Below are 25,451 nucleotides of genomic sequence, written 5' to 3'. Positions count from 1 at the left end.
CTATCACATGAAACATATCCCTGTCTCCCAGCTGCGTTCCTAATCATTAGTAATCACTAGATGGTGCTGGGAGATGTATGAAAGATTAGCCGCGTTTAGCAGATACGGGCCATAACCACGTAACCCGGGGGTTCCTGACTCAAGGACCCCCCCCCCCCCAACAGGTCAGGTTTTCAGGATATCCCCGCATCAGCACAGGTGGCTCAATCCGACCCTGCTTCAGCACAGGTGGCTCTGTCAACGGAACCACTGATTGAGCCACCTGTGCTGAAGCAGGGATATCCTGAAAACCTGACTTGCTGGGGGGTCTTGATGACTGGCGTTGAAAACCCCTGATTAACCTCTTAGTTGCCACTTAACCGCGGCCTCTTCCTGTGACACTTTTACCTCCTCTACTTTTAAAAAATGTCCCTAATTTCGGGGGTGGCAATGAAGAGGTTAACCCCCCCCCCCCCCATAACGTGTCACAGATCTACATGGATAAAAAAAAACGTGAACCTCTCATCTTTCCTCTGAGCGCTTCCGCCCCGCGCCGGGTCAAGTGGCGCCCCCGGAAAATGCCGGATTTGAGCTCAGCCGTCCGAAACGCCCCAAAATGAAATGCATAATATTAATAATAATAATAATAATCCAGGAGAAGAGGCAGACAACGGAGGGGAAAAAACACAAAGCCGCCCCAGAAATATGTCAAAAATGTTCTGTAAACCCAATCCAAGACAATTAGTTTTTCCCTCAAATCAGATTAACCTGTACGCGTCGGTTTGTGCGCCAAACCCAGTTTCCTGCTTTCCCGAGAGCTTGGCGTGCGAACGCTGACTGTGTGCTGTCAACAATTTTAAGAAAGAGCTCTGAACTCGGAGCATGGGGGGGGGGGAGGATTGGTGGGGGGTGAAAGGGGGATTAGGGTGGGGATTGGGGGGGGGGGGGTGAATGGGAGACTGGTGGGGGGTGAAAGGGTGATTGGGGGGGGGGTGAAGAGGGAATTGGGGGAGTTAAGGGAATTGGGGGGGGTGAAGAGGTGATTGGGGGGAGTGAAGAGGTGATTGGGGGGGGTGAAGAGTGGATGGGGGGTAAAAGGGGGGTGGGAGGTGAAGAGGTGATTGGGGGGTGAAGAGGAGATGGGGGGTAAAAGGGGGGTGGGAGGTGAAGAGGTGATTGGGGGGTGAAGAGGGGATGGGGGTAAAAGGGGGGTGGGGGTGAAGAGGTGATTGGGGGGTGAAGAGGAGATGGGGGTTAAAAGGGGGGTGGGGGTGAAGAGGTGATTGGGGGGGTGAAGAAGGGTTGGGGGCTAAAGGGTGATTGGTGGGGTGAAGAGGTGATGGGGGGGGGGAGTGAAGAGGGGATGGGGGGGTGAAGAGGGGATGGGGGCCAAAGGGGGGGTGGGGTGAAGAGGGGATGGGGGGGTGGTGAGTTGTTTCAATGTTTCCTTTTTTTGTTTTAGTCTGTGCTTTTATTTTGGGCTGTCACAAAAGGACAGAGATTGTTTACTCGCTGTGGATGCCTGCAGTAGGTGATGGGTCGTGTAAACCTCCTCTTTCTGCTCTCCCTCCCTCCATCTCCATCTCTCCCCCGTCTATCCACCCGTCTCTTCTTCCCTCTTCTCTCTGATCCCTCTCTATCCCTCACCCCTTCCCTATTTATCCATCCGTCTCTTCCACTCTCCTTCCCTCCCTCTCTCCCCATCTCCCACCCACCTAACCCTTGCTCTCTCCCCCTCCCTTGCTTTCTCTATTGCGATGTTTTGACCTTTCTCAATCTGTCTTATTTCTCATCTTGCCTCTTTGTACCCATCAGTCCTTCTCACCCTCTCCCATTCCCCACTGTCATCTCCTTCTTCCCCCTTTCTCCTTTATCAGTCCTTCCTGCACTCTGCGATCTCTCCTCTTCCTCCCTACTTCTCCCCCTCCCTCTCATCCATTCTCCCCCCTCTCTCTCCCTCCCCACCTCTCTCCCCCTCCTGTCTCCTGCGCTCTCCTCCTCTCTCTTCTCCCCTCTCCATCCTCTCTCTCTCCCCCCTCTCTCCTCCTCCCCCCACTCCTGTCTCCCGCTCTCTTCTCCCCTCCCCATCCTCTCCCCCCTCTGTCTTCTCTCCTCCTGTCTCCTGCTCTCTCCTCCTCTTCCCCCTCTCTCCTCCTCCTGTCTCCCACTCTCTCCTCTCACCCCTCTCCCCCTCCCTATTCTACCCCCCTCTTCTCCCCCCTCCTGTAACCTGCTCTCTCCTCCTCTCCCCCTCTCTCTTCTCCCCCTTCTGTCTTCTACTCTCTCCTCCTCTCCCCCTCTCTCTTCTCCCCCCTCCTGTCTTCTGCTCTCTCCTCCTCTCCCTCTCTCTCTTCTCCCCACTTCTGTAACCTGCTCTCTCCTCCTCTCCCCCTCTCCCCCTCTCTCTTCTCCCCCCTCTTGTCTCCTGCTCTCTCCTCCTCTCCCCCTCTCCCCCCTCCTGTCTCCGGCTCTCTCCTCCTCTCCCTCCCTCTCTTCCCCCCCTCCCTCCCTCTCTTCCCCCCCTCCCTCCCTCTCTTCCCCCCCCTCCCTCCCTCTCTTCCCCCCCTCTCTCCCTCTCTTCCCCCCCTCTCTCTAGCAATACTTCCAGCTCCTTCTACTTAGAGAAAACAGAATGACTTACCCCCACCTCAGATAAAGAAGGGAACGCTACGGACGCCGTTATTAACCCTTTCTTCTGCCACATTACGTACTTGAAGAGACCTTTTCTTGGCCTTTCCAACGCAGTTTTTATTTTCCAAATCCAATGCTCTGTTCAGGAGGTTTGAAATATTAAGTAACCGGGAGATTAAAATGGAGGTTTGTATGATAGAGGAACTTAAAGATGCAGAACCACACCCTGTGTCACAGGAGAACAGGTTTCCTTAAACGAATCACACCGCTAAAAACAAACATTTGTCTCCTGTTTCTCTGGAAATTAATTGCATAATTGTCTTTCTCCTGGGCCTCTCAATAGTGTTTCTTTCAAACCCCAGCCCTGTCATAGAGCTGATAAGGGGAGTGAGAGAGAGGGGGGCTTTGCCTGTGCAAACTCGTGTTGAACTCATGGAGACATCAGACACAAGGGAGCAGTCTGAGGAAATCCAACATCTCCCAAGTCTCAGCTCCCTGTGTGTACATAATAACTCATCAAATGGATGCAAAATGTGTCCGATTCGGCTACAACGGCCCCAGTCATCCCAATGGGACCCCATGTCCCTGCCACTAGTACAGATTGGTCCTAGGAGGGACTGACCCTTTAACCATGTCACTGCCACTAGTACAGATTGGTCCTAGGAGGGACTGACCCTTTAACCATGTCACTGCCACTAGTACAGATTGGTCCTAGGAGGGACTGACCCTTTAACCATGTCACTGCCACTAGTACAGATTGGTCCTAGGAGGGACTGACCCTTTAACCCTGTCACTGCCACTAGTACAGATTGGTCCTAGGAGGGACTGACCCTTTAACCATGTCACTGCCACTAGTACAGATTGGTCCTAGGAGGGACTGACCCTTTAACCATGTCACTGCCACTAGTACAGATTGGTCCTAGAAGGGATTGACCCTTTAACCATGTCACTGCCACTAGTACAGATTGGTCCTAGGAGGGACTGACCCTTTAACCATGTCACTGCCACTAGTACAGATTGGTCCTAGGAGGGACTGACCCTTTAACCATGACACTGCCACTAGTACAGATTGGTCCTAGGAGGGACTGACCCTTTAACCATGTCTCTGCCACTAGTACAGATTGGTCCTAGGAGGGACTGACCCTTTAACCCTGTCACTGCCACTAGTACAGATTGGTCCTAGGAGGGACTGACCCTTTAACCATGTCTCTGCCACTAGTACAGATTGGTCCTAGGAGGGACTGACCCTTTAACCATGTCACTGCCACTAGTACAGATTGTTCCTAGGAGGGACTGACCCTTTAACCATGTCACTGCCACTAGTACAGATTGGTCCTAGGAGGGACTGACCCTTTAACCATGTCACTGCCCTAGTACAGATTGGTCCTAGGAGGGACTGACCCTTTAACCATGTCTCTGCCACTAGTTCAGATTGGTCCTAAGAGGGACTGACCCTTTAACCCTGTCACTGCCATTAGTACACAGTGGTCCTAAGAGGGACTGACCCTTTAACCATGTCACTGCCACTAGTACAGATTGGTCCTAGGAGGGACTGACCCTTTAACCCTGTCACTGCCATTAGTACACTTTCCTCCCAGGAGGGACTGACCCCTTAACCATGTCACTGCCATTAGTACACTTTCCTCCCAGGAGGGACTGACCCCTTAACCATGTCACTGCCATTAGTACACTTTGCCCCTAGGAGGGACTGACCCCTTAACCCTGTCACTGCCATTAGTACACTTTGCCCCTAAGAGGGACTGACCCTTTAACCCTGTCACTGCCATTAGTACACTTTCCTCCCAGGAGGGACTGACCCCTTAACCATGTCACTGCCATTAGTACACTTTGCCCCTAGGAGGGACTGACCCCTTAACCATGTCACTGCCATTAGTACATTTTGCCCCTAAGAGGGACTGACCCCTTAACCATGTCACTGCCATTAGTACACTTTGCTCCTAGGAGGGACTGACCTCTTAACCATGTCACTGCCATTAGTACACTTTGCCCCTAGGAGGGACTGACCCCTTAACCATGTCACTGCCATTAGTACACTTTGCCCCTAAGAGGGACTGACCCCTTAACCATGTCACTGCCATTAGTACCCTTTGCCCCTAAGAGGGACTGACCCCTTAACCATGTCACTGCCATTAGTACCCTTTGCCCCTAAGAGGGACTGACCCCTTAACCATGTCACGGCCATTAGTACACTTTCCTCCCAGGAGGGACTGACCCCTTAACCATGTCACTGCCATTAGTACACTTTGCCCCTAGGAGGGACTGACCCTATTAAAGGAATTCAGCCTAAAGTGATCATATGGGGCTTTCTCACTTGACAATTAATGACACAAGTGGGCAGTGTGAGCCCCATTCTGGGGACAAAAATGGTCATCGAGTTTGCAAACGTGGGGACGCACGAGAGGCATCAATGTAAGAGGCGGCCGTCCAACCGCGGCCCAAGTAACGGTATAACCAGCCCGAATTAGCCAGGGTCCGCGGGCGCCATCGCAAAGAGGGAATTAGCCGCTCCCCCACGCTCATAAACATGTCATCAGCTTGTTAGCCGGGAGTTTAGTGGAGCTGCTGGAGAATTATCTTCTCTCCCGTGGCCCAAGCCTATAATTATTAACAAGAGATTCCCGTACACAATGTACAACCAAGGGGGTCTCAGAGACGTCTGCAACCCTGCTCTTCCCCATTATCTCTTAGCATACCATGCTTCCTGCAGACGGGGATTCTGGGTAATGACATGCGCACAGTGTCACCTTTTTGCTTCAAATCCATTTTATCATGGGACCCCCTATAACCGTCTGCCCCGGCCCCATTACGCAGCTTTTTCAACACAGTCTGGGGTTAAGAAGTGCAGAGCCTGCAAACCTACTCATATACCGTTGTTTCGACCTTCTGGGTCTCTTCAGTGTGGTTGGTGTATGTGGATTTTTCCAAATTCAACCGCGGAACAGCTGACATCCAAACGCAGCTCCTTTTCGTATTTAGAACATTTTTCAAAAATCCGAGGATTTCCACTTCATCGAGCGCTCTTTTCCGCCATCGACGCGCAAATCTCTTGCAGTTCGTTTGGCGTAAACGTTCATTTTTTTCTTCTTCCAATTTTCACAGTTTTTGCAAAAGTTTCGACACAGATTTCCTTGCTCCGTGGCTTTAAAAAATAAAAAATAAGAAATAAAGTTTTTCCGCCTTGTTTTTAAGCATGTCGCGTCCTACGGCTCTTTACGCCAGACGCTTAGGGGCATATTTACGAGGTGCTAAGCCAGAAGGATCGGAAAAGGGGACTTCCGACGCCGGCAGGTGTCTTACGGAATAGCATTGCTTAGTAACTATGGGCCTAGAGGATTCTATAGGGGAGGAGTGAGAAAATCTGTATAGTGACTTACTCACCGCTACTATACATTGCTGTGTCATAGGCGGGGTAATACTTCAACGGTTTACCCCTGGCTCTTGCTATTGGATAACTGCCTCAGCGACTCTGTCAGCGAGATGACCGCTAGGCCTGTTTAGCAGTGCAGGGGTTAACCCCGGCGCTCCCGGACTGTGGCGCTCGCAGCGTCGTGGAGACGCGCCAAATCCTTCCAAAGCGGGTTTTCTTTGGGATTTAGTGGTTTACCTCATGTTTATCTAACAAAGTCTCCAACATTAGTGCAGGATAAAACTCTTACTGGTCTTCCCAGGCTGAGTATGGTACACAGTAACACTGTGACACAGTGACACAGTGACACTGTGACACAGTAACACAGTGACACAGTAACACAGTGACACAGTGACACAGTAACACAGTGACACAGTAACACAGTGACACAGTGACACAGTAACACAGTGACACAGTAACACAGTGACACAGTAACACAGTAACACAGTAACACAGTGACACAGTGACACAGTAACACAGTGACACAGTAACACTGTGACCCAGTGACACAGTGACACAGTGACATAGTGACACAGTAACACTGTGACACAGTGACACTGTGACACAGTAACACAGTAACACAGTAACACAGTAATACTGTGACACAGTAACACAGTGACACAGTGACACAGTAACACAGTAACACTGTGACACAGTAATACTGTAACACAGTGACACAGTAGCACAGTGACACAGTAGCACAGTAGCACAGTCACACAGTGACACAGTAGCACAGTAACACAGTAGCACAGTCACACAGTGACACAGTAACACAATGACATAGTGACACAGTAACACAGTAATACTGTGACACAGTGACACAGTAACACAGTAATACTGTGACACAGTAACACAGTGACACAGTAATACTGTGACACAGTAACACAGTAACACTGTGACACAGTAACACAGTAATACTGTGACACAGTAACACAGTGACACAGTAATACTGTGACACAGTAACACAGTGACACAGTAACACAGTGCCACACATTCTCTGCGTATTCTGCTTTATAAAGCGATTCATTTTCAGTATTCCCAAATGTTTTTTGCGCTGGTCGATCTGAACATCAATCGGAGTTTCTTCAGATTACAGATATACAGCATTTCCGCTCAAGTTCCAGAACCAGGCAAAGCATGCTGGGGGTTTTTTTTTTTGCCAGTGCAAAAATTAGCCTAATTGGAACGGTTCTCAATTTCTTTTTTGCCAAGCATTATAAGTCAATATGCGATATATATATATCTCTCTCTCAGAAACAGGACATGCACAAAACAAAATAAATAGTAAAGGTACAGGCATATGCAAAAAAGTGACATTTATTGACTCAACATTTCGGTCCCCAGTGGGACTATCTATATACGTGTATATATATATATATATTGCTAATGGCGAACATCTAACGAAACTGGCCAGATTCAAGCAACATTTCAAATGGGGAAATTTAAGAAAGTTGCAAGAGAACAAACCAAGTGTCAAAATGTGCACGTCTACTTTAGATATCTTTTAGCAACGACTGGAGCCACACCTAAAAAAAAGCAGGCCCACTCAACATGGGTCCTGTCCCACTCATTGAAAAGCAGGCCCACTCAACAAGTGCCCTGTTCCACTCATTAAAAAGCAGGCTCACTCAATGTGGGTTCTGTCCCACTCATTGAAAAGCAGGCCCACTCAACACGGGTCCTGTCCCACTCATTGAAAATCAGGCCCACTCAATGTGGGTCCTGTCCCACTCATTGAAAATCAGGCCCACGCAACAGGTGCCCTGTCCCACTCATTGAAAAGCAGGCTCACTCAACGTCGGTCCTGTCCAACTCATTGAAAACCAAGCTCACTCAACGTGGGTCCTGTCCAACTCATTGAAAAGCAGGCCCACGCAATGTGAGTCCTGTCCCACACATTGCAAAGCAGGTTCACTCAATGTGGGTCCTGTCCCACTCATTGAAAAGCAGGCTCACTCAATGTGGGTCCTGTCCCACTCATTGAAAAGCAGGCCCACTCAACATGTGCCCTGTCCTACTCATTGAAAAGCAGGCCCACTCAACATGTGCTCTGTCCCACTCATTGAAAAGCAGGCCCACTCAATGTGAGTCCTGTCCCACTTATTGAAAAGCAGGCTCACTCAACGTGGGTCCTGTCCCACTCATTGAAAAGCAGGCTCACTTGTTGGAATTTGGAGGCTGTTCCACTCATTAGTAATGAGTCAAAGAACTGAAATACGACCTCGGACGCTGGACGCCACTCGTTCTGAATAAACCCAACTCACCAGGAGTAAGTCTCATCTGCTACATGGGTGTTTCGTGGATGTTCGCTCTTCTCAACGAGTCTTACTCAAGCCCGCCATCAGTGTCCTCTTCGACGACAATGCATTCATACCCATTGGCTGAAGCAGGAGCCTTTGAACGGAGACAATCCGATTGGAATCGGAAGTGTCACCTAGTCTTGTGACCTTGGGCACATTCTCTGGGGGCTGAGGCACATTGTGCCTGTAAAATGCTCTGTACATTGTGTAAGGAAAACTGTTTATTATATGAGGTTGAATGTCTCTAATCTGAGCCCCGGGGCTAGGAAATAGCTGGCCTTTATTAGGAGAGGCACTTTGCCCTCAGTAAAGGGTTAACGGAGCAGGGGGGGTGACCACATAGGGTCTCCAGAGACAGCTGCAGAGCTCATTAGCCGGAGCTGCAAGATGGTGGCCAGTCTCCATGTTTTCCTAAGCAGTAAAGATATTCACACCTCTGTCCGTATATTTGTTTAACCACCGTGACCCGTCCTCCCATAATTGGTTAACAACAGGTGTAAATAAAAAAAAGTTGGGGGGGGGGGGGGGGGCGGGGGGGCTGAGCAGTTCCTACACCCCTTTAGGTAATTCGAGACGCACTCAAGAAAAGATGGAGAAAATCAAACTATACGCTTCGTCCTAGTCTTGTATTAAATCTTATTCATTAATTCAGAGTGTGTGTGTGTGTGTGTGTGTGTGTGTGTGTGTGTGTGTGTGTGTGTGTGTGTGTGTGTGTGTGTGTGTGTGTGTGTGTGTGTGTGTATATATATATTTAATCAAAAAATAAATAGATGATACCGTTCTGTGGCTAACGAAATGCTTTTATTTGTGCGAGCTTTCGAGATACACTGATCTCTTCTTCCGGCGATGTTACTGAGCCCCTGTTGAGCCATCTGTGCTGAGGCAGAGTCTGATCGAGGCACCTGTGCTGAAGCAGAGACTGATCGAGGCACCTGTGCTGAAGCAGGGACCGACTGAGCCACCTGTGTTGAAGCAGGGATATCCTTAAAGACCTGCTGTGGGGTCTTGAGGACTGGGGTTGAGCCCCCCTGACCTATTGCCCCTATTTCTCCCGTGTGTGAGCGTCCGTGGGCGCATTCCCTGCCCGCCTCCCATTGGCCGAAGCTCGGATCCTGCTACTCACGGCAGCAGCTTGCCGGCCGGTCTGATGAACGCTCCGCGCGTTACAGGGACGTTATCGCCCCTCGTACTTCACGGACATATCCGCACGTGCAAATATATCCAGAAACACACGGGCCGATGGGTAAATATGGGAAGTGGGAGTATATATATGCGTGTGAATATAGGGTTCCCGGCGGCTATAGGTTCCCTGTGTGTCCATTCCCATACTTCTAGATTGTAAGGTCCGTGGGGCAGGGATCTCCTTCCTATCGCCTCCGTTTGTCTTCCACCTATATGTGCTCTCGTCCTCCCGCCCACATTTGTACTGCGCTGCGGTATACGCGGGTGCGATACAAATATCAGATAATAAGAATTCACAGATTTATAGTAATTGACGTGTTACGGGGACCTCCGAAGGACATGCTCACTTGATTGTAAGCTCCTGTGTCCCACATTGACAGGGGAACTAATGTGTTGCTTGTGGCCAATGGGCAATACCATCCGAAAATCCACCCGATCGGCCACTACGGAGGATATAGAACAGGAGTGGTCAACTGCCGGCCTCTAGGGCCACCAACAGGTCCAGGTTGTAAGGATATCCCTGCTTCAGCACAGATGGCTTAATCAGTGGCTCAGTCTTCCACTACACCACCTGTGCCGAAGCAGGGCGGTTGGTGGCTCTTGAGGACTGGAGTAGGCCACTCCTGATGTAGAACAAGTCCCTCCGTGTCCACATGTTCTCTTTCTCGTCAAGTGGATGGATCTTCGAGCCCGGGAAGATGTCTTCACAGGGGCCTCTGACCTCTCTCAGTATAGTGTAGGTCCTATACAGTGAGCACACGGACCCTCTCAGCTCCCCCGTGCTAGGGTGCTCGTCTCCGACAGGAAGCGGACCTGCCGGGCTGAGGTAGGGATGCAGAATAACCGAGCAGAGCCCGGGGACAGAGTCCTGTTAGAGTATCCGTAGTCGGTACGCCGGCAGAGATCAGGGCAGGCGGCAGTGGTGCGGAGTCCGGGCGACAGGCAAAAGGTCAGGGCAGGCGGAAGGCAGCGAGGTCGGGGTCACTGTCAGGGGTCAGAAACAGGGGAATCCAAATAGGCAAAAGCGCGCCAGCGAAGACCGACAGGAGCTGCGAAAACTAGAACCTTGCTCGGTGACTCCCACCAGGAACTGTGCTTATAGTGCCGGCGACAGAGGCGCGGCGGCGACGGTGGCATCACGCTGCGGTCGCTGGAAAAATCAAATGGACTTGACTTTCAGCGATCGCGACCAAGCCGTCGATCTGTCGCTTCTACAAAAGAGCATGCGACGGCGGGAATGCATTTGTTATGCCGCGACGTCGCCGGCGCTGTAAGCGCAGCCTTATATAGCAGGCTGCCAGTAAACAAGATGGCCGAACTGAGGAGAAAGGGCAGGCTGTCTGGTAAACCCGAACGGCGGCAAAACCCGGCACGGATCGGGCAGAATCCTTATACATCCTTATCTGTCTGCACCATAGGCCTGCCGTCCCTCACTACCCCCCAAAGAATCAACAAGCCCCCCAATACAAGTAATTATTTGCCCCCATAGATTTTCATGGGACTCCCCCAACAGGAAACATATATGACATTTAGGAGGTTATCAGCATTATCAGAGGAACAGTCACAGAAAGGTTTGTAAGATTGATGTATTGAATAGGTGTGAAAGCCGGGGGTCTCCGGAGCTGACCCTTGTTCATTTCAGCTCGGGGGACCCCCTGCTTCTTGAGATACATACCCCTGGAAGTGCTGCCTGTACGCCATGATTCTTACACCTCCCAGCAGGCGATGGTACCAGGGACACCTCCCCCCGGTGTGTATCTCGGGGAGCAGGGGGTCCCCGAAGCTGAAATGAACGCAGTTTACCCCCGGGGAACCCCTGCTTTCACACCTAGAAGAAAAAACTAAACAAAAACGCTTAGGCCAGGGGCTGCCAACACCAGTCCTCAAGACCCCCCAACAGCCCAGGTATTAGGGCTAGATATCCCTGCTTCAGCACAGCCGAAGACTGAGCCACTAATTGAGCCACCTGTGCTGAAGCAGGGATATCCTGAAAACCTGCCCTGTTGGTGGCCCAAACCATTTCACTAAATGCAAAGGAATAAGCTGGAGCCCCAGCACAGTATCACTGGTCCTATACTGGTCCTATACTGGTCCTAGCGAAACTGACCGCGTACTATTAACCCCTTTGAAGCCGGAGAGGGCCCACAACGCGCACACCGCAGAGCGAAAAATAAAACTAAAAAAGGGGGCGGACAATCGTTGCGGAATAAAAAGCGGAATTGGCGCTAGCGGAAAAGTCCTAAACGGGAGCCAGACGGCGCTGAAATATCCCTTTGTTTACCTGCTCCCGCGTCCCAAGGCGATAAATGTTCTTTCAGACGGGGCTTTCCCATATTTAGGTCCTCAAAAAAACAAGGAGAAAGAACACAATTTAGCAATTAGCAGCGTTTGGCACAAAGACTTGGGGAGGCTGGGGGGGGGGGGGCGGAGGCTGGGGGGGGGGGGGTTTAGTGTTACTAGGGTACGTCGTAAATAAGCCGTAGTCGCCCTCTCACCCGTCTCTGTTCCCTGGCAGTGAACGGGTTAAAGCTTGGTGGTAAGAATATGGCCCTTGGTGGGTGAGCAGCTTATATGGGGGGGGGGGGCAACTCCTTCTTATATAATGTCGGGTATGTTGTTTGATTGGCTAACACGAAGCACCAATTTCGACCAACAGGACAGGCCAACTCCGGTCCTCAAGGGCCACCAACAGGTCAGGTTTTCAGGATACCCCTGCCTCAGCACAGGTGGCTCAGTCTAAGACTAAGCCACTGATTGAGCCACCTGTGCTGAAGCAGGGACTGATTGAACCACCTGTGCTGAAGCAGGGACTGATTGAACCACCTGTGCTGAAGCTGGAATATTGCAGTTGGCCCACCCCTGGTGTAACTGACAAATCTCCAGGTGCTCCAAATGGATATTCAAGCGTTGCCAAAGGTATTTAACCCCCGAGACCTCAGCAGGCCCTTCCTCAGGGTGACCTACTCAAAGCCAATTTTCCCATCGCCGCCATTGGCGGTGAAAGATGTTCCAAACATCAACACCGCCTGCACTTTTAGGGTGGGGAACGAGGTAAGTGCCACAACTCAAACCCCCTGCGACGGAGCCCTTCCCCCCTCCCTCCATCCCCCGCCACTTGTCGGATTGCCCCCGCGGCACATTTGGCAAACACGTCCCTACCAGGAGCTTGTGGTTTGCTCCTAGCAGAGACGCTGCCACGCGTGGGCTGGGAGGCTGGCAGTGGCACCCAGTCCCCAGGTGCAGGGCGTCCCAGGGCGATGAAGACACTTCCATTGGGGGAATTTTCGCTGGAAACGGCCATATTGGCCGCGTCGGATAATGTCCACGTGAACCCTTTTCCAGGGGGAGGGTAACTCCAGTCCTCAAGGGCCATCAACAGGTCAGGTTTTCAGGCTACCCCTGCTTCAGCACAGGTGGCTACTTGATTTAGCCCCACCCCCGGCCTTAGTCTTTGCTCCGTTGTTAGTCTTTGCTCCGTTGCGTTCCAGTAGCTGCGCTGGCCCCGCAGAAGCGTCGAGTTGTCTTACATCGGCAAGTATCTCCGCGGGCCTCGGGCATCATTAGATTGTAAGCTCTTCGGGGCGGCGACGGGTGCCTGCACAATGCTGCGTACAGCAGTGAGTAAACTGTCAGTGCTATATACAAGTATTATTATTAGGCAGACGGGAGAGGGCATGGCACGTGAGTTTTGGTTTGTGTTACCCGTGTCCCAATACTCAGACTTCGGGGTTGTGCGTTTACGGCGTGTGCGAAGCTCAGTGATCAAAACACTCTTAACCCTTTGACTGTCAGCTATGAAAAATGGTAGCCATGGGGTTAATCTAGATTATTCACCAGAAAATAACACCTCTTCGCACCCTTGCCAGCGCTGTTTTTTTTTTTTCCGAAGCAGGGACTGATTGAGCCACCTGTGCTGAAGCAGGGATATGCTGAAAACCTGACCTGTTTGGGGTGGGGGGCGGGGGGGTTGGGGCTTGAGGACTGGACTTGGGCCCCCCTGGCTTGCGGGACTAAAGCAGAGGGATAAAATGTACAGAAAGAAACTAAATGCTGACCCGTAACACGAACACAAGGCAGGGAGAATAGGGTGAAGAGCATGTTACAGAACTGTAATCGAATCTTAAATAAATGTGTTATACCTACACGCTGATCCCACGGGGGGAGGGGGGGGCTGCCCTGGGGGGTGGAGGGGGATGCTGCCCAGGGGGGTGGCTGGGGGGGGTAGGGGGGGCTGTGAAGTGGTTGAACTGCTGATACATCCCGCTGCTCAATCTTGAGAGTCCGTGTGAGGTGAGACATGAAAATTACATTTCTTCTCTTGTTCCGGCGGTGTTACGCTGATCTCTTCTTCCGGCGGTGTTACGCTGATCTCTTCTTCCGGCGGTGTTACGCTGATCTCTTCTTCCCGCGGTGTTACGCTGATCTCTTCTTCCGGCGGTGTTACCCTGATCTCTTTTTCCGCCTGTGTTACCCTGATCTCTTCTTCCGGCGGTGTTACCCTGATCTCTTTTTCCGGCGGTGTTACCCTGATCTCTTTTTCCGGCTGTGTTACGCTGATCTCTTTTTCCGGCGGTGTTACGCTGATCTCTTCTTCCGGCGGTGTTACACTGATCTCTTCTTCCGGCGATGTTACGCTGATCTCTTCTTCCGGCGGTGTTACACTGATCTCTTCTTCCCGCGGTGTTACACTGATCTCTTCTTCCCGCGGTGTTACGCTGATCTCTTCTTCCCGCGGTGTTACGCTGATCTCTTCTTCCCGCGGTGTTACGCTGATCTCTTCTTCCGGCTGTGTTACGCTGATCTCTTTTTCCGGCGGTGTTACGCTGATCTCTTCTTCCGGCGGTGTTACACTGATCTCTTCTTCCCGCGGTGTTACACTGATCTCTTCTTCCGGCGGTGTTACATTAATCTCTTCTTCCGGCGGTGTTACACTGATCTCTTCTTCCGGCGGTGTTACACTGATCTCTTCTTCCCGCGGTGTTACGCTGATCTCTTCTTCCCGCGGTGTTACGCTGATCTCTTCTTCCGGCGGTGTTACATTAATCTCTTCTTCCGGCGGTGTTACACTGATCTCTTCTTCCGGCGGTGTTACATTAATCTCTTCTTCCGGCGGTGTTACACTGATCTCTTCTTCCGGCGGTGTTACATTAATCTCTTCTTCCGGCGGTGTTACACTGATCTCTTCTTCCGGCGGTGTTACACTGATCTCTTCTTCCGGCGGTGTTACGCTGATCTCTTCTTCCGGCGATGGTACAATTGATTAAGCCAAAAAACTTTCTTAGAAACAAAGTAACTGGAATGTTATCTGTTGGTGACGCCTGCCCCTCCCCCCGTGCAGTATGCGATTTATGACATATATATCCATATATACATATAAATATGTGTGTGTGCATAAGACGTAGACGATGTGTATAAAATGAGAATGGCTTTTGTGCATACAAGGCTTGATGTAAAATATAGAAAAGGTGTTACTTGGCTAAGCGCTCTCCCCACATTCCATCCCTACGCAGGACTGTGACTTTAACAAACCTGTCAGCACTTCCCGCAGTGACATTACACATGGCTTGGGATGATTTATGGGACGGGGGCCGGGAGCTTGTTAGGGGGGCCGCAGATACGGGTGTGTGTTTCAGTGGGATTGTGCTTGGCAGCTTGCCATTGTTATGGAAGCCAAGCTTCACCTCGCTGGGGACACGCTGGGGACACGCTGGGGACACGCTGCGGACACGCTGGGGACACGCTCACAAGGAGGGTTCTGGGGCAAAAGTGATAAGTACCCGCGGGATAAAATACAGGGAGCTTGGCTTAGCACATAGCTGTCAACTAACACATCATGTCTTGTATAATGGGATCCCATGAACATTTATAGGGAAACATCATGTCTTATATAATGGGATCCCATGAATATCTATAGGGACAAATCATGTCTTGTATAATGGGATCCGATGAATATCTATAGGGACAAATAATCTCTTGTATAATGGGATCCGATGAATATCTATAGGGACAAATCATGTCTTGTATAATGGGATCCGATGAATATCTATAGGGACAAATAATCTCTTGTATAATGGGATCCGATGAATATCTATAGGGACAAATCATGTCTTGTATAATGGGATCCGATGAATATCTATAGGGACAAATAATCTCTTGTATAATGGGATCCGATGAATATCTATAGGGACAAATCATGTCTTGTATAATGGGATCCGATGAATATCTATAGGGACAAATAATCTCTTGTATAATGGGATCCGATGAATATCTATAGGGACAAATCATGTCTTGTATAATGGGATCCGATGAATATCTATAGGGACAAATAATCTCTTGTATAATGGGATCCGATGAATATCTATAGGGACAAATAATCTCTTGTATAATGGGATCCATTAAAGTCTATAGGGATTTAACAGGGACATATCCCTGTTTAAATAAAGCCTCAGAGCTCTGAGAATCCAGCAGAGAGATAGTTCATTGTAGCCACTCAATTAACTAGTCTCCACCTGGACTAATGAGAGCTTTGTGAAAAGCCTTGTGTGAGACACAGGAGAGATTCCGTAGCTCACATTGGGGCTGACATAAGGAGAAGGAGGACAGACCAGAGATTTCCTTAGCTCACATTTGGGCTGACTTAAGGAGAAGGAGGACTGCAGAGATTTTCTTAGCCCACAACTGGGCTGACCTGAGGAAAAGAGGATGTCTTGATGCACACAGAAGGACTGTATGCTGACAGCAAGACAAGGGGACAAGACCTCTATACCTGGACACAGAGAGTGCCATAGCACACAAGGATGCTGACCCAGGAGAACATAGAGGCCTTCCCCTACAACAACAGAAACAGATAAGGGAATTTCTTGTTGGACTGTTGTGTGTGTGTGTGTGTATATATATATATATATATATATATATATATATATATATATATATGTATATATATATATATGTGTATATATATATATATATATATATATATATATATATATATATATATATATATATATTTGGGGTGGTAGTCGGCCTAGATACCCACCCAGTTAGATAGGGCTGGAGTAAAGGTTTAGTTATTTCTCCAAAGTGGAGTAGGTTTTTCTTTTATGTTTTGTGTTTACAGTGTTTAAAGGAACAGGCAATAAAGCCTTACATTAATTTCACCCTAAAACGGTCTCTATTTGCTTACCTCTGCACACATCTCTTACAAGGGACAAATCATGTCTCGTATAATGGGATCCCCTGAATATATATGGGGACAAATCATGTCTTGTAGAGGGGGATGCCATTGAATCTGTGGGGGCCAGTGAGTGATTTTTAATTAATTTAACAGTCGTCGTTCCCCCTCTTTTATGTAGGTAAAATATACGGCAGCATTACCATTTTGGCAATGGCTTAAACTCTTGAAATCAAGGGCAGTACCACTGTGACTTTATATATATATATACACACACACACACACATACACACACACACGCACACCAATATTGATAAACTAAGTGGGCTCACCATCATTGATGATAGTGAACCTCTTCGTGGCAGGGGGGGCCACCAATTCAATGCAGGCCCCCTCTTGGTGTTGTGGCATTTGGCTCATCCTCTGGCCCATATGGGAATGCTTCCGATCTATTATAGAGCTGGCACGAGGTTTGCACCGACAATGTAAAGTATTTAAAAGCATCCGCAAGGAAAGCAAATATGTTCCACATCTTGGTTAACCACAGGCCCCCCGCTGCAGCCTGACCCAATCCAATAAATGGCCCGGCTCACTACCACCTCCTCTCTGCCACGGGCCGCGGGTTATGCCGGGGCATGTTTGTGGCGGTGGGGAATTCTGCCGGAAACTGATCTGCAATGTGTAGGGCTTTTACATGGCTTGGAAGACATGTTGGCTGTGTGTCGGGGTTACTGGACAGGCGACCCCCTCACCTCTGCGTAGCCCGTGCCAATGCTGATATCCTAACAATCAAATAACACCCGCCCTTGTGAAGCTGCGAAGAACAACTCCGTTCTCTCTTTTAACTGCACGCTTCTCAAACAAAAATACGAGTGCTTACGCCAGACTTGCGCTTCCAAAGCAGTGGCACTCGGGGTATGCAAATTATAGGCATGGGGTGGATACCCCTGCTTCAGCATAGGTGTCTCAACAGTGACTGAGCCACCTGCGCTGAAGCAGAGATATCCTAAAAACCTGACCGGTTGGTGGCCCTTGAGGACTGGAGTTGGCCACCCGAACCCTCCTTAAGCCTCCGGAGATTTGCACGAGGAAGGTGCTGGGGAAAACCCTTTGATGGGGTTAGACGGAATTTTCCGCCCCTGCTATTTCGGGACGTCCTGCCCTCCCGCGACACTTTGCTGTTTGTGTCGACCCCTCACTCGTCGGCTTGTCAGCACGGCCGCCAGGCCCCAGCACTGCTGCTTTCTGTCCCTGTCAGGATGCCGTCACCCCAACGTGTTGGGCGCTGCTTGTTTTGACAGCGGATCTGCGTCTGTGAGCATGACACGGGGCATTCCTGTCACCGAGACGTTCGGAGAGCCAACGCTTCATGTCTAGGGGGGGGGGGGGGGCAGATTCACTAAACGGTGCTAGGCTTCAGAACGCCCCAGCCGCTATTCATTTGCATGGGAATTATAGCGTTCATTTCGGCTCCAGGGACCTCCTGCGCCCGCGATACTTACCTCCGAAGGTGCGCCCGGTCGTACCACCCCTGCTGGGGAAACAAAATGGAGTTGTATATTGCCCGTGACACGCAGGCCAGTAGGACTGTGTTGTGGCTTCCTATTGGCCGCGTGCCGTGGGAGATACAAGTACTTGGGATGCCGTGGGTCATTTACTTGGGATGCTCCTTTAAGGAGTGCTGAATCTTAGCACCATTTAGTGAACCTGGGCCTATGTATCAAAACTGCTCCTAAAAGTGACCCATTTTGCCGCATTTTGACCCCTGCCTCATTTTGCGTCCATTTTGCTGTGCCGGTGCGCGCCAGCACCATATAAGGCCGCGTCCAGGGTGAAGGTGAGCGCGCGACATGCGATCAAACTCATGAGTCTGTCCAGCGCGCGCGCGTCACGTGAGCGGTTCTCCCAAAGAGGGCGAACCAGCTCAGTGATATCATGGCCGCGCCCCCTGAAACGCCCCCCCCACGCACGCAACTAGCTGGCAAAGAACCCGCCTGCGCAACCAGAGCGCCTGATGTCACGGCGCCAATGCGCTCGGTTGCACCCTGGACGAGGCCTAAGAATGCGATGCGCAGAATTTGCGTATATATAACTTTTCGCGGACGTCCGGCACCTGAGAGATTGGCATCGCGTGTAGGAAACGCCATTAACGCGCTTCAAACTGTTGCAAGCGTTGTGCTCGGCGTCATGAAGAATATCACCTACGGCAAGAGTGGCCAACTCCAGTCCTCATGGGCCACCAACACCAAGGTGACCGAGCCACTGATTGAGCCACCTGTGCTGAAGCAGGGATATCCTTAATACCCGAACGGTTGGTGGCCCTCGAGGACTGGAGCTGGCCGCCCCTGACCTATAGCCTTGGTTGGCAAGATGTGACCCTCGAGAGCTTCCCCTTTGGCCACTGACCACCCCAGCAGCCCGCTCTCCCCGCAGTGCAGAGGTAGTGGAGATGCTGCTGCTGCGGATCGCAGCTTCTCCCCACTCTCCGAGCGGCGCAATGACCGCGCTAATCACCCGGTGTACAGAGGAGCGGGGCAGTATTCTCCAGCGCCCCGGCATTGGGAAGCTGGAGGGGCGGGGAGAACCCCCTACCCAGGGCTGCAACGTCCCTTGTGCACCCCTATATATACGGGCAATGTTCGGCCCTTTTGGGGTACCAAGGAACGCACATCAGGCATTTGGGTTATGTCAGGCGCACCACTGCCCTGCGCTGTTCAAAATCCAGGTCTAACAGCCATTTGCCATCAGTGCGAGGCGGGAATGTAATATCTCCGGATGCTCCAAATAACTCAATTCTTTAGGTAGGAATTAAAACCGGACCCTGAGGAAGGACGCGTGCGACGAAACGTTTCTCCCCCCCCCCCCCCCCCATGTATCGAGTAAATATCGAAAGAATCGGAATATTCGGCGTGTCCGGAGATCTTCATTCTCGCGCTGTGCGGCTCGTTAGAAGCCCAGAGAGTTAATGCCACCTGGACCTTGCCGGGCGACCTTACCACTTACCGGGACCGTCGCGGGCAACGTTTTGTGGGGGATAATCCGACCGAACTGGACGTTGAGCTCTTCCCCCACTTGTGTTTCCTGTGTCTGGCGACCAACCTAGGCACGAGATCGCTCCTGGACCCCCCCGGGCACTGAAAAGGTGGATTTAGGGGGGGGCTAAGAGAAAAGATGAGGCGCTGTCACAGTTTGACGCGTCTCATAATCTGCGTGTCATCTAACTCCTCCCCCAGCGCTTCCTTTTGCCACTGCCCCAATTGCAATATCGCCCATAACAGCGGAGCAAAACCCTTTTGGCGCGAAGAAATTACACTATTTGCACGAGTTTGCTGTAGCTAGGTCTAGCGAAGCCGCGCCTGCGGAAAACGTCGCTATGGCGCCCAGCAGTGTAACGGGACAGTACATTTTTCGGCACCCTCAGAAACGGGTTCCCCGCCCTGTTTTCAGTACCAGCAAGGTGCAAGGAACAGAAGAAACTGATTGGGGGGGTTTTTCCTGCACCGAAAAAGAAGGGAAAATATCAGGTAGTTGTTCATCTGGAAAAAGTATCGTTATACGGGAATATTTACTGAACATCGCTATTCCGTAACCTATCTTTGATCGCGGAAAGACAATTGAAGGCCCGTTCCCTTACGGGTAGCGCCACTTAGTAAACAAGGGCCTGGGACTCTAGCACTTGGAATGGGACTGCGTGACCTGCGTTTAAACGCAGTGTGACGGTCACCACGTTTTATTCACACACCGGGAGTATGTCACGTTTTCTATGCACTTTGACCTTCCACTCTCGGGGGACTTGCTTTAGGGTTTCTAGCACCACAACGCTACTTATGTTTTTTAAGACACATCGAGAGCTGTGTAACCCCCTAAATTTCGAGGTCCGGCCTGACTCATGATGAGACCCCCGGGGGGGGGTTATAAAATATCCACGAGCCCGCGCGTTCTGCGTCTGTCCTCTGCTGTGACTCACGTCTCCTCCTGTGGCGGTTTGCCAGCTGACCTGGCGCGGTGCGACCCTGACCTTTCTCGTTTCCGCTTTCCCACACCTGAGTTTGCGTGCAGCGACCTGTTAACCCCTTCCCGGCCCGGAGAGAGCCCTGGCTACATCCCTTTTGGCTGCCAGACAAGCCGTGTGCTGCGTGTCAGAGAATATTATCCTGTCTGCTGCGGTAGTAGGACATTGTGTGCAATTAAATGAATACTTTTGCTCCCTGAGCCCCTAATACTCACGCTGACCCCACTCCAAAGTACCCCCGAAAATGCATGCTTTATAGCAGGGGCGCTCAACTTCAATCCTCAAGACACCGCAACAGGTCAGGTTTTCAGGATATCCCTGCTTCAGCACAGGTGGCTCAATGAGTGACTGTGCTGAAGCAGGGAAATCCTTAATACCTGTCCTTGGGGATTGGGGTTGAGCACCCCTACTCTATAGAAACATATAGTAGCCACATTCCTCAAACCTGTCTCCAGCGACCAGGCTGAGATCGTGAATGTTCTTTAGACATCAATGAAATCGAGTGTAAGCTCTTGGGGCTAGCGACGGTATTTCCTATTGTTGCTTTGATGTACGTAGCACGTATTCCTATGATGTCGCGTGTATTACTGCTGTAAAGCGCTGTATACATGGATAGGGCTATAAAAAGAAAAATATACATACACACACCCATAAATTGTAGGTCCTAGGGCACAGGGATTCACAGTCTCTGCCTTCAGCACAGGTGGCTCAGTCCCTGCTTCAGCACAGGTGGCTAAATCACCTGTACTGAAGCTGGGATAGAATAAAAACCCGACCTGGGGGGTCTTGAGGACTGGAGTTGAGCCCCCGGCTCTATAGAAACATATTTCAAACCACGTGACTCAGATCTAAGCCTCTTAGCGCTTAGAAAGTAAACACATGTTCTGTAGAACCGGGACCATGAATGTTCTTTAGACGTAAGCAAATTAGATTGTCAGCTCCTGGGGGTAGGGATGTCTTTCCCTAATGTGACGAGCATTACTGCTGTAGCGAGCTGTATACATGCATGGCGCTATATAAACGCAGATGTGCACACATACACACAGACACTGTCGGTTCTGGGGCACAGGGATCGGCTGTGTAATGTCCGTAGAACATATGGTGATATGTAGCTCTAACCAGCGTCTCTCTGTCTCTGCTCTCTCCAAGCCTGTAACTGCAACCTGCACGCCCGCCGCTGCCGCTTCAACATGGAGCTGTTCAAGCTGTCCGGGCGTCGGAGCGGCGGAGTCTGCCTGAACTGCCGGCACAACACCGCCGGCCGGCACTGCCATTACTGCAAAGAGGGGTACTACCGAGACATGACCAAGCCCATCACCCACAGGAAGGCCTGCAAAGGTATGGAGCACGCCCCGGCCAAGGCTACCCCCCAAGGTCACGCTCAGACCGACCCATTACCGACAGGAAGACATGCACAAGTGGTCGGGACACAGAACCCTCCGGTCACTATGTCCATGATAGTCCATCGCTTGTTCCTTTCTGCATGTAACTTTGTCACCTTGGGTTTGAAGGGCAAACGTTGGGAGGGGGTCATACGTTGACCCTTTCTCTTTTTCACTGAGATGGACGCAGACATATTCTGTAGGTCTCGTCTATCACCGTGTCACCGGCCAGTGGACGGGACGGGTTTGTTTGGCCTTAGACGCTGTCAGTATTACCTGCCGAGACAAACGCAATAGGCACCTGATTATGTTACCCTACCGTGGGAGGGACAGACTCAAAATGCCACCCGCTCCTTTCCCCCTTGAGATTATGCCACCGCGTTAAGCACGGAACGGCCGGACTTGTCCACAGGTCCCATCGGTGTCACACTGCGGCGAGAGAGGACCGTCCTGCGGTCCTACGTCCCTTCAGTCTTCGCCATGTGCTTACGAGCTCACGTCTTGTGTCACTATAATCACCCTGCAGCAGAAGGGCAGCGGTGAACTTGGAATGACCGCGCGTTCCTTCTGTGTCACCGCGTGAAGGCGCGGCCGGATCCCAATTAGTGGACAACAAAATGTCGCGCTGATAAATGCAAACACTTCATCAGGCGCCGGGCGGACAGTTTGGCTCGAAAAGTGCAAAGATAACCCCCAACTAGGATAGCGAGCTCCGGTATCATTCCCACATTCTATGACAGGGGGGTCAACTCCGTCCTCAAGGGCCCCCACAGGTCCGGTTTTAAGGACCAATAAAGCCACCTGTGCTGAAGAAGGGATATACTTAAAACCGGACCTGTGGTGCCCCTTGAGGACTGGCGTTGGCCATACCTGCGCTATGAGAACCGTTTCCCACTGCGGGAAATCTTACGTGTCGCACTGTATTTTATGAGTCGCCATCATTACCGCCCAAGCCCTATTTAGCAGAGCGCTCAGCCATTTAACACCCGTTACGCCATCCTTACCAGGTGTATAATCCGTTCGCGGCTGTAGAGCAATGTCCCGGAGACGATGGGGTTATACTGGGTGTGTATCGCAGGCACACGCCCCGGGCAGGGTGGGATTAACCCTTAGAGCCGCGCAGAGAATGACGCAGCTGGCGGCACCAGTCGGGATGGGGTTAATAGCAGAGCTATAGCGCAGGATACCATTTAATTGGGCGGAGAAGGGGAGAGGGTAACGCAGCACGCGACAGGTCACCGGCGCTCCGCGGATCTCTCTCGGGTTTAGGATATTCTTGGCCGGGTCTCTAGCAGTGAAGCAGTTAACCCGAAGCGCCTGCCGGCACTGAATGGGTTAAGGTTTCCTCCACGGCTGCCGCCGCCCCCCCGCACCTCCGCACAGGTGTGCATACCAGGAGACAGTGGGCTGCATTGAACAGGTTAAGCAGAGCCGGGGAGAGAGGGGGTGGGAAGAACGGTACAAAGACCAGGCGCTTTGACAAATCCACCCAGACATATATCTGCCTGTGCCGATCGGGAGGGGACCGGGAGGGGGGGGGGCGTCCCGGCCGCAGAGCAGGGGAATAAAGGATGTTTAATCTACTTACAAACAGAGAGAGAAAGGAGGGGAGGGGGAGCGTGAGCTCATTCCTGCAGGTGCTGCGTGTCTAAGGTGAGTCTGTTCCCACATTCAGAAGCCACCGCACACGTCTCTCGTAGCACGTCCGCCTCGGGGATTGGCTGGCTACATGCTTCTGCCAGGGACAGACACGGGTGTTATGCATTAGGGACACGGACACTCACTCATCAAGGGGCAGTCTCCCTCACTAGAAAACATACTCACTAGAAGGCAGACTCGTCCATTGCAGGGCTGCCTCACTCATCATGGGTCAGTCTCACTGGAGGGCAGCCTCACACTCATCCATTGGAGGCCTGCATCACTCATCATAGGTCAGTCTCACTCATCATGGGTCAGTCTCACTCACTAGAGGGCAGTCTCACTCACAAGAGGGCAGCCTCACACTCATCAATTGGAGGGCTGCCTCACTCATCATAGGTCAGTCTCACTCATCATGGGTCAGTCTCACTCACTAGAGGGCAGTCTCGCTCATGAGTGGGTAGTCTCACTCACTAAAGGGCAGTCTCGCTCACGAGAATGCAGTCTCGCTCACGATATGGCTGTCTCACTCACTACAGGGCAGTCTCACTCACTAGAGGGCAGTCTCACTCACTAGAGGGCAGTCTCACTCACCACTTAAGGGCAGTCTCACTCATTGGGGAGCAGTCTCACTCATTGGGGAGCAGTCTCACTCATTGGTAAGCAGTCTCACTGATTGGGGAGCAGTCTCACTGATTGGGCAGCAGTCCCACTCATTGGTAAGCAGTCTCACTGATAGTCTTACACATTTCACAGTTTCCCACGCACAGAAACAACAGTAAAAGAAAATATCCCAGTTTAAATTCAGTTACACAGAACCCACCCCTCCCCCAAAAAAATAATTACATAACGGGGGGGGGGGGCACTGAGGCCATCGACGCGTCGGCGTAGAGTCCCAGTGGCGTCCCAGTGGTGCCCCAGTAGAGTCCCAGTGGTGCCCCAGTAGAGTCCCAGTGACGCCCCAGTTGAGTCCCAGTGGCGCCCCAGTAGAGTCCCAGTGGCGCCCCAGTAGAGTCCCAGTGGCGCCCCAGTAGAGTCCCAGTGGCGCCCCAGTAGAGTCCCAGTGGCGCCCCAGTAGAGTCCCAGTGGCGCCCCAGTAGAGTCCCAGTGGCGCCCCAGTAGAGTCCCAGTGGCGCCCCAGTAGAGTCCCAGTGGCGCCCCAGTAGAGTCCCAGTGGCGCCCCAGTAGAGTCCCAGTAGAGTCCCAGTGGTGCCCCAGTAGAGTCCGAGTGGCGCCCCAGTAGAGTCCCAGTGACGCCCCAGTAGAGTCCCAGTGGCGCCCCAGTAGAGTCCCAGTGGCGCCCCAGTAGAGTCCCAGTGCCGCCCCAGTAGAGTCCCAGTGGCGCCCCAGTAGAGTCCCAGTGACGCCCCAGTAGAGTCCCAGTGACGCCCCAGTAGAGTCCCAGTGGCGCCCCAGTAGAGTCCCAGTGGCGCTCCAGTAGAGTCCCAGTGGCGCCCCAGTAGAGTCCCAGTGACGCCCCAGTAGAGTCCCAGTGGCGCCCCAGTAGAGACCAGTGACGCCCCAGTAGAGTCCCAGTGGCGCCCCAGTAGAGTCACAGTGGCGCCCCAGTAGAGTCCCAGTGACGCCCCAGTGGCGCCCCAGTAGAGTCCCAGTGGCGCCCCAGTAGAGTCCCAGTAGAGTCCCAGTGGCGCCCCAGTAGAGTCCCAGTAGAGTCCCAGTGGCGCCCCAGTAGAGTCCCAGTAGAGTCCCAGTGGCGCCCCAGTAGAGT

The 25,451-nt window shown here is 51.7% G+C and overlaps 1 protein-coding gene across 5 annotated transcripts in view; it reads left to right on the top strand.

Moving 5' to 3' along the window:
• Nucleotides 1–25,451, top strand: part of NTN1 (netrin 1) — a 122,504-nt gene that overhangs the window by 63,083 nt on the left and 33,970 nt on the right. For all 5 annotated transcript variants that reach the window (XM_075579693.1, XM_075579695.1, XM_075579696.1 and 2 more), the window contains exon 3: nucleotides 21,852–22,040. In XM_075579693.1, coding sequence (XP_075435808.1) covers nucleotides 21,852–22,040 — 189 coding nt within the window. The remainder of the gene's footprint in view (nucleotides 1–21,851; nucleotides 22,041–25,451) is intronic.

This window comes from Ascaphus truei, chromosome 22 (genome assembly GCF_040206685.1).
Source record: "Ascaphus truei isolate aAscTru1 chromosome 22, aAscTru1.hap1, whole genome shotgun sequence".
Taxonomy (NCBI): Eukaryota; Metazoa; Chordata; class Amphibia; order Anura; family Ascaphidae; genus Ascaphus; species Ascaphus truei.
Note: the sequence above shows the minus strand (reverse complement) of the source record. Positions and strands in the feature narration are given on the sequence as shown.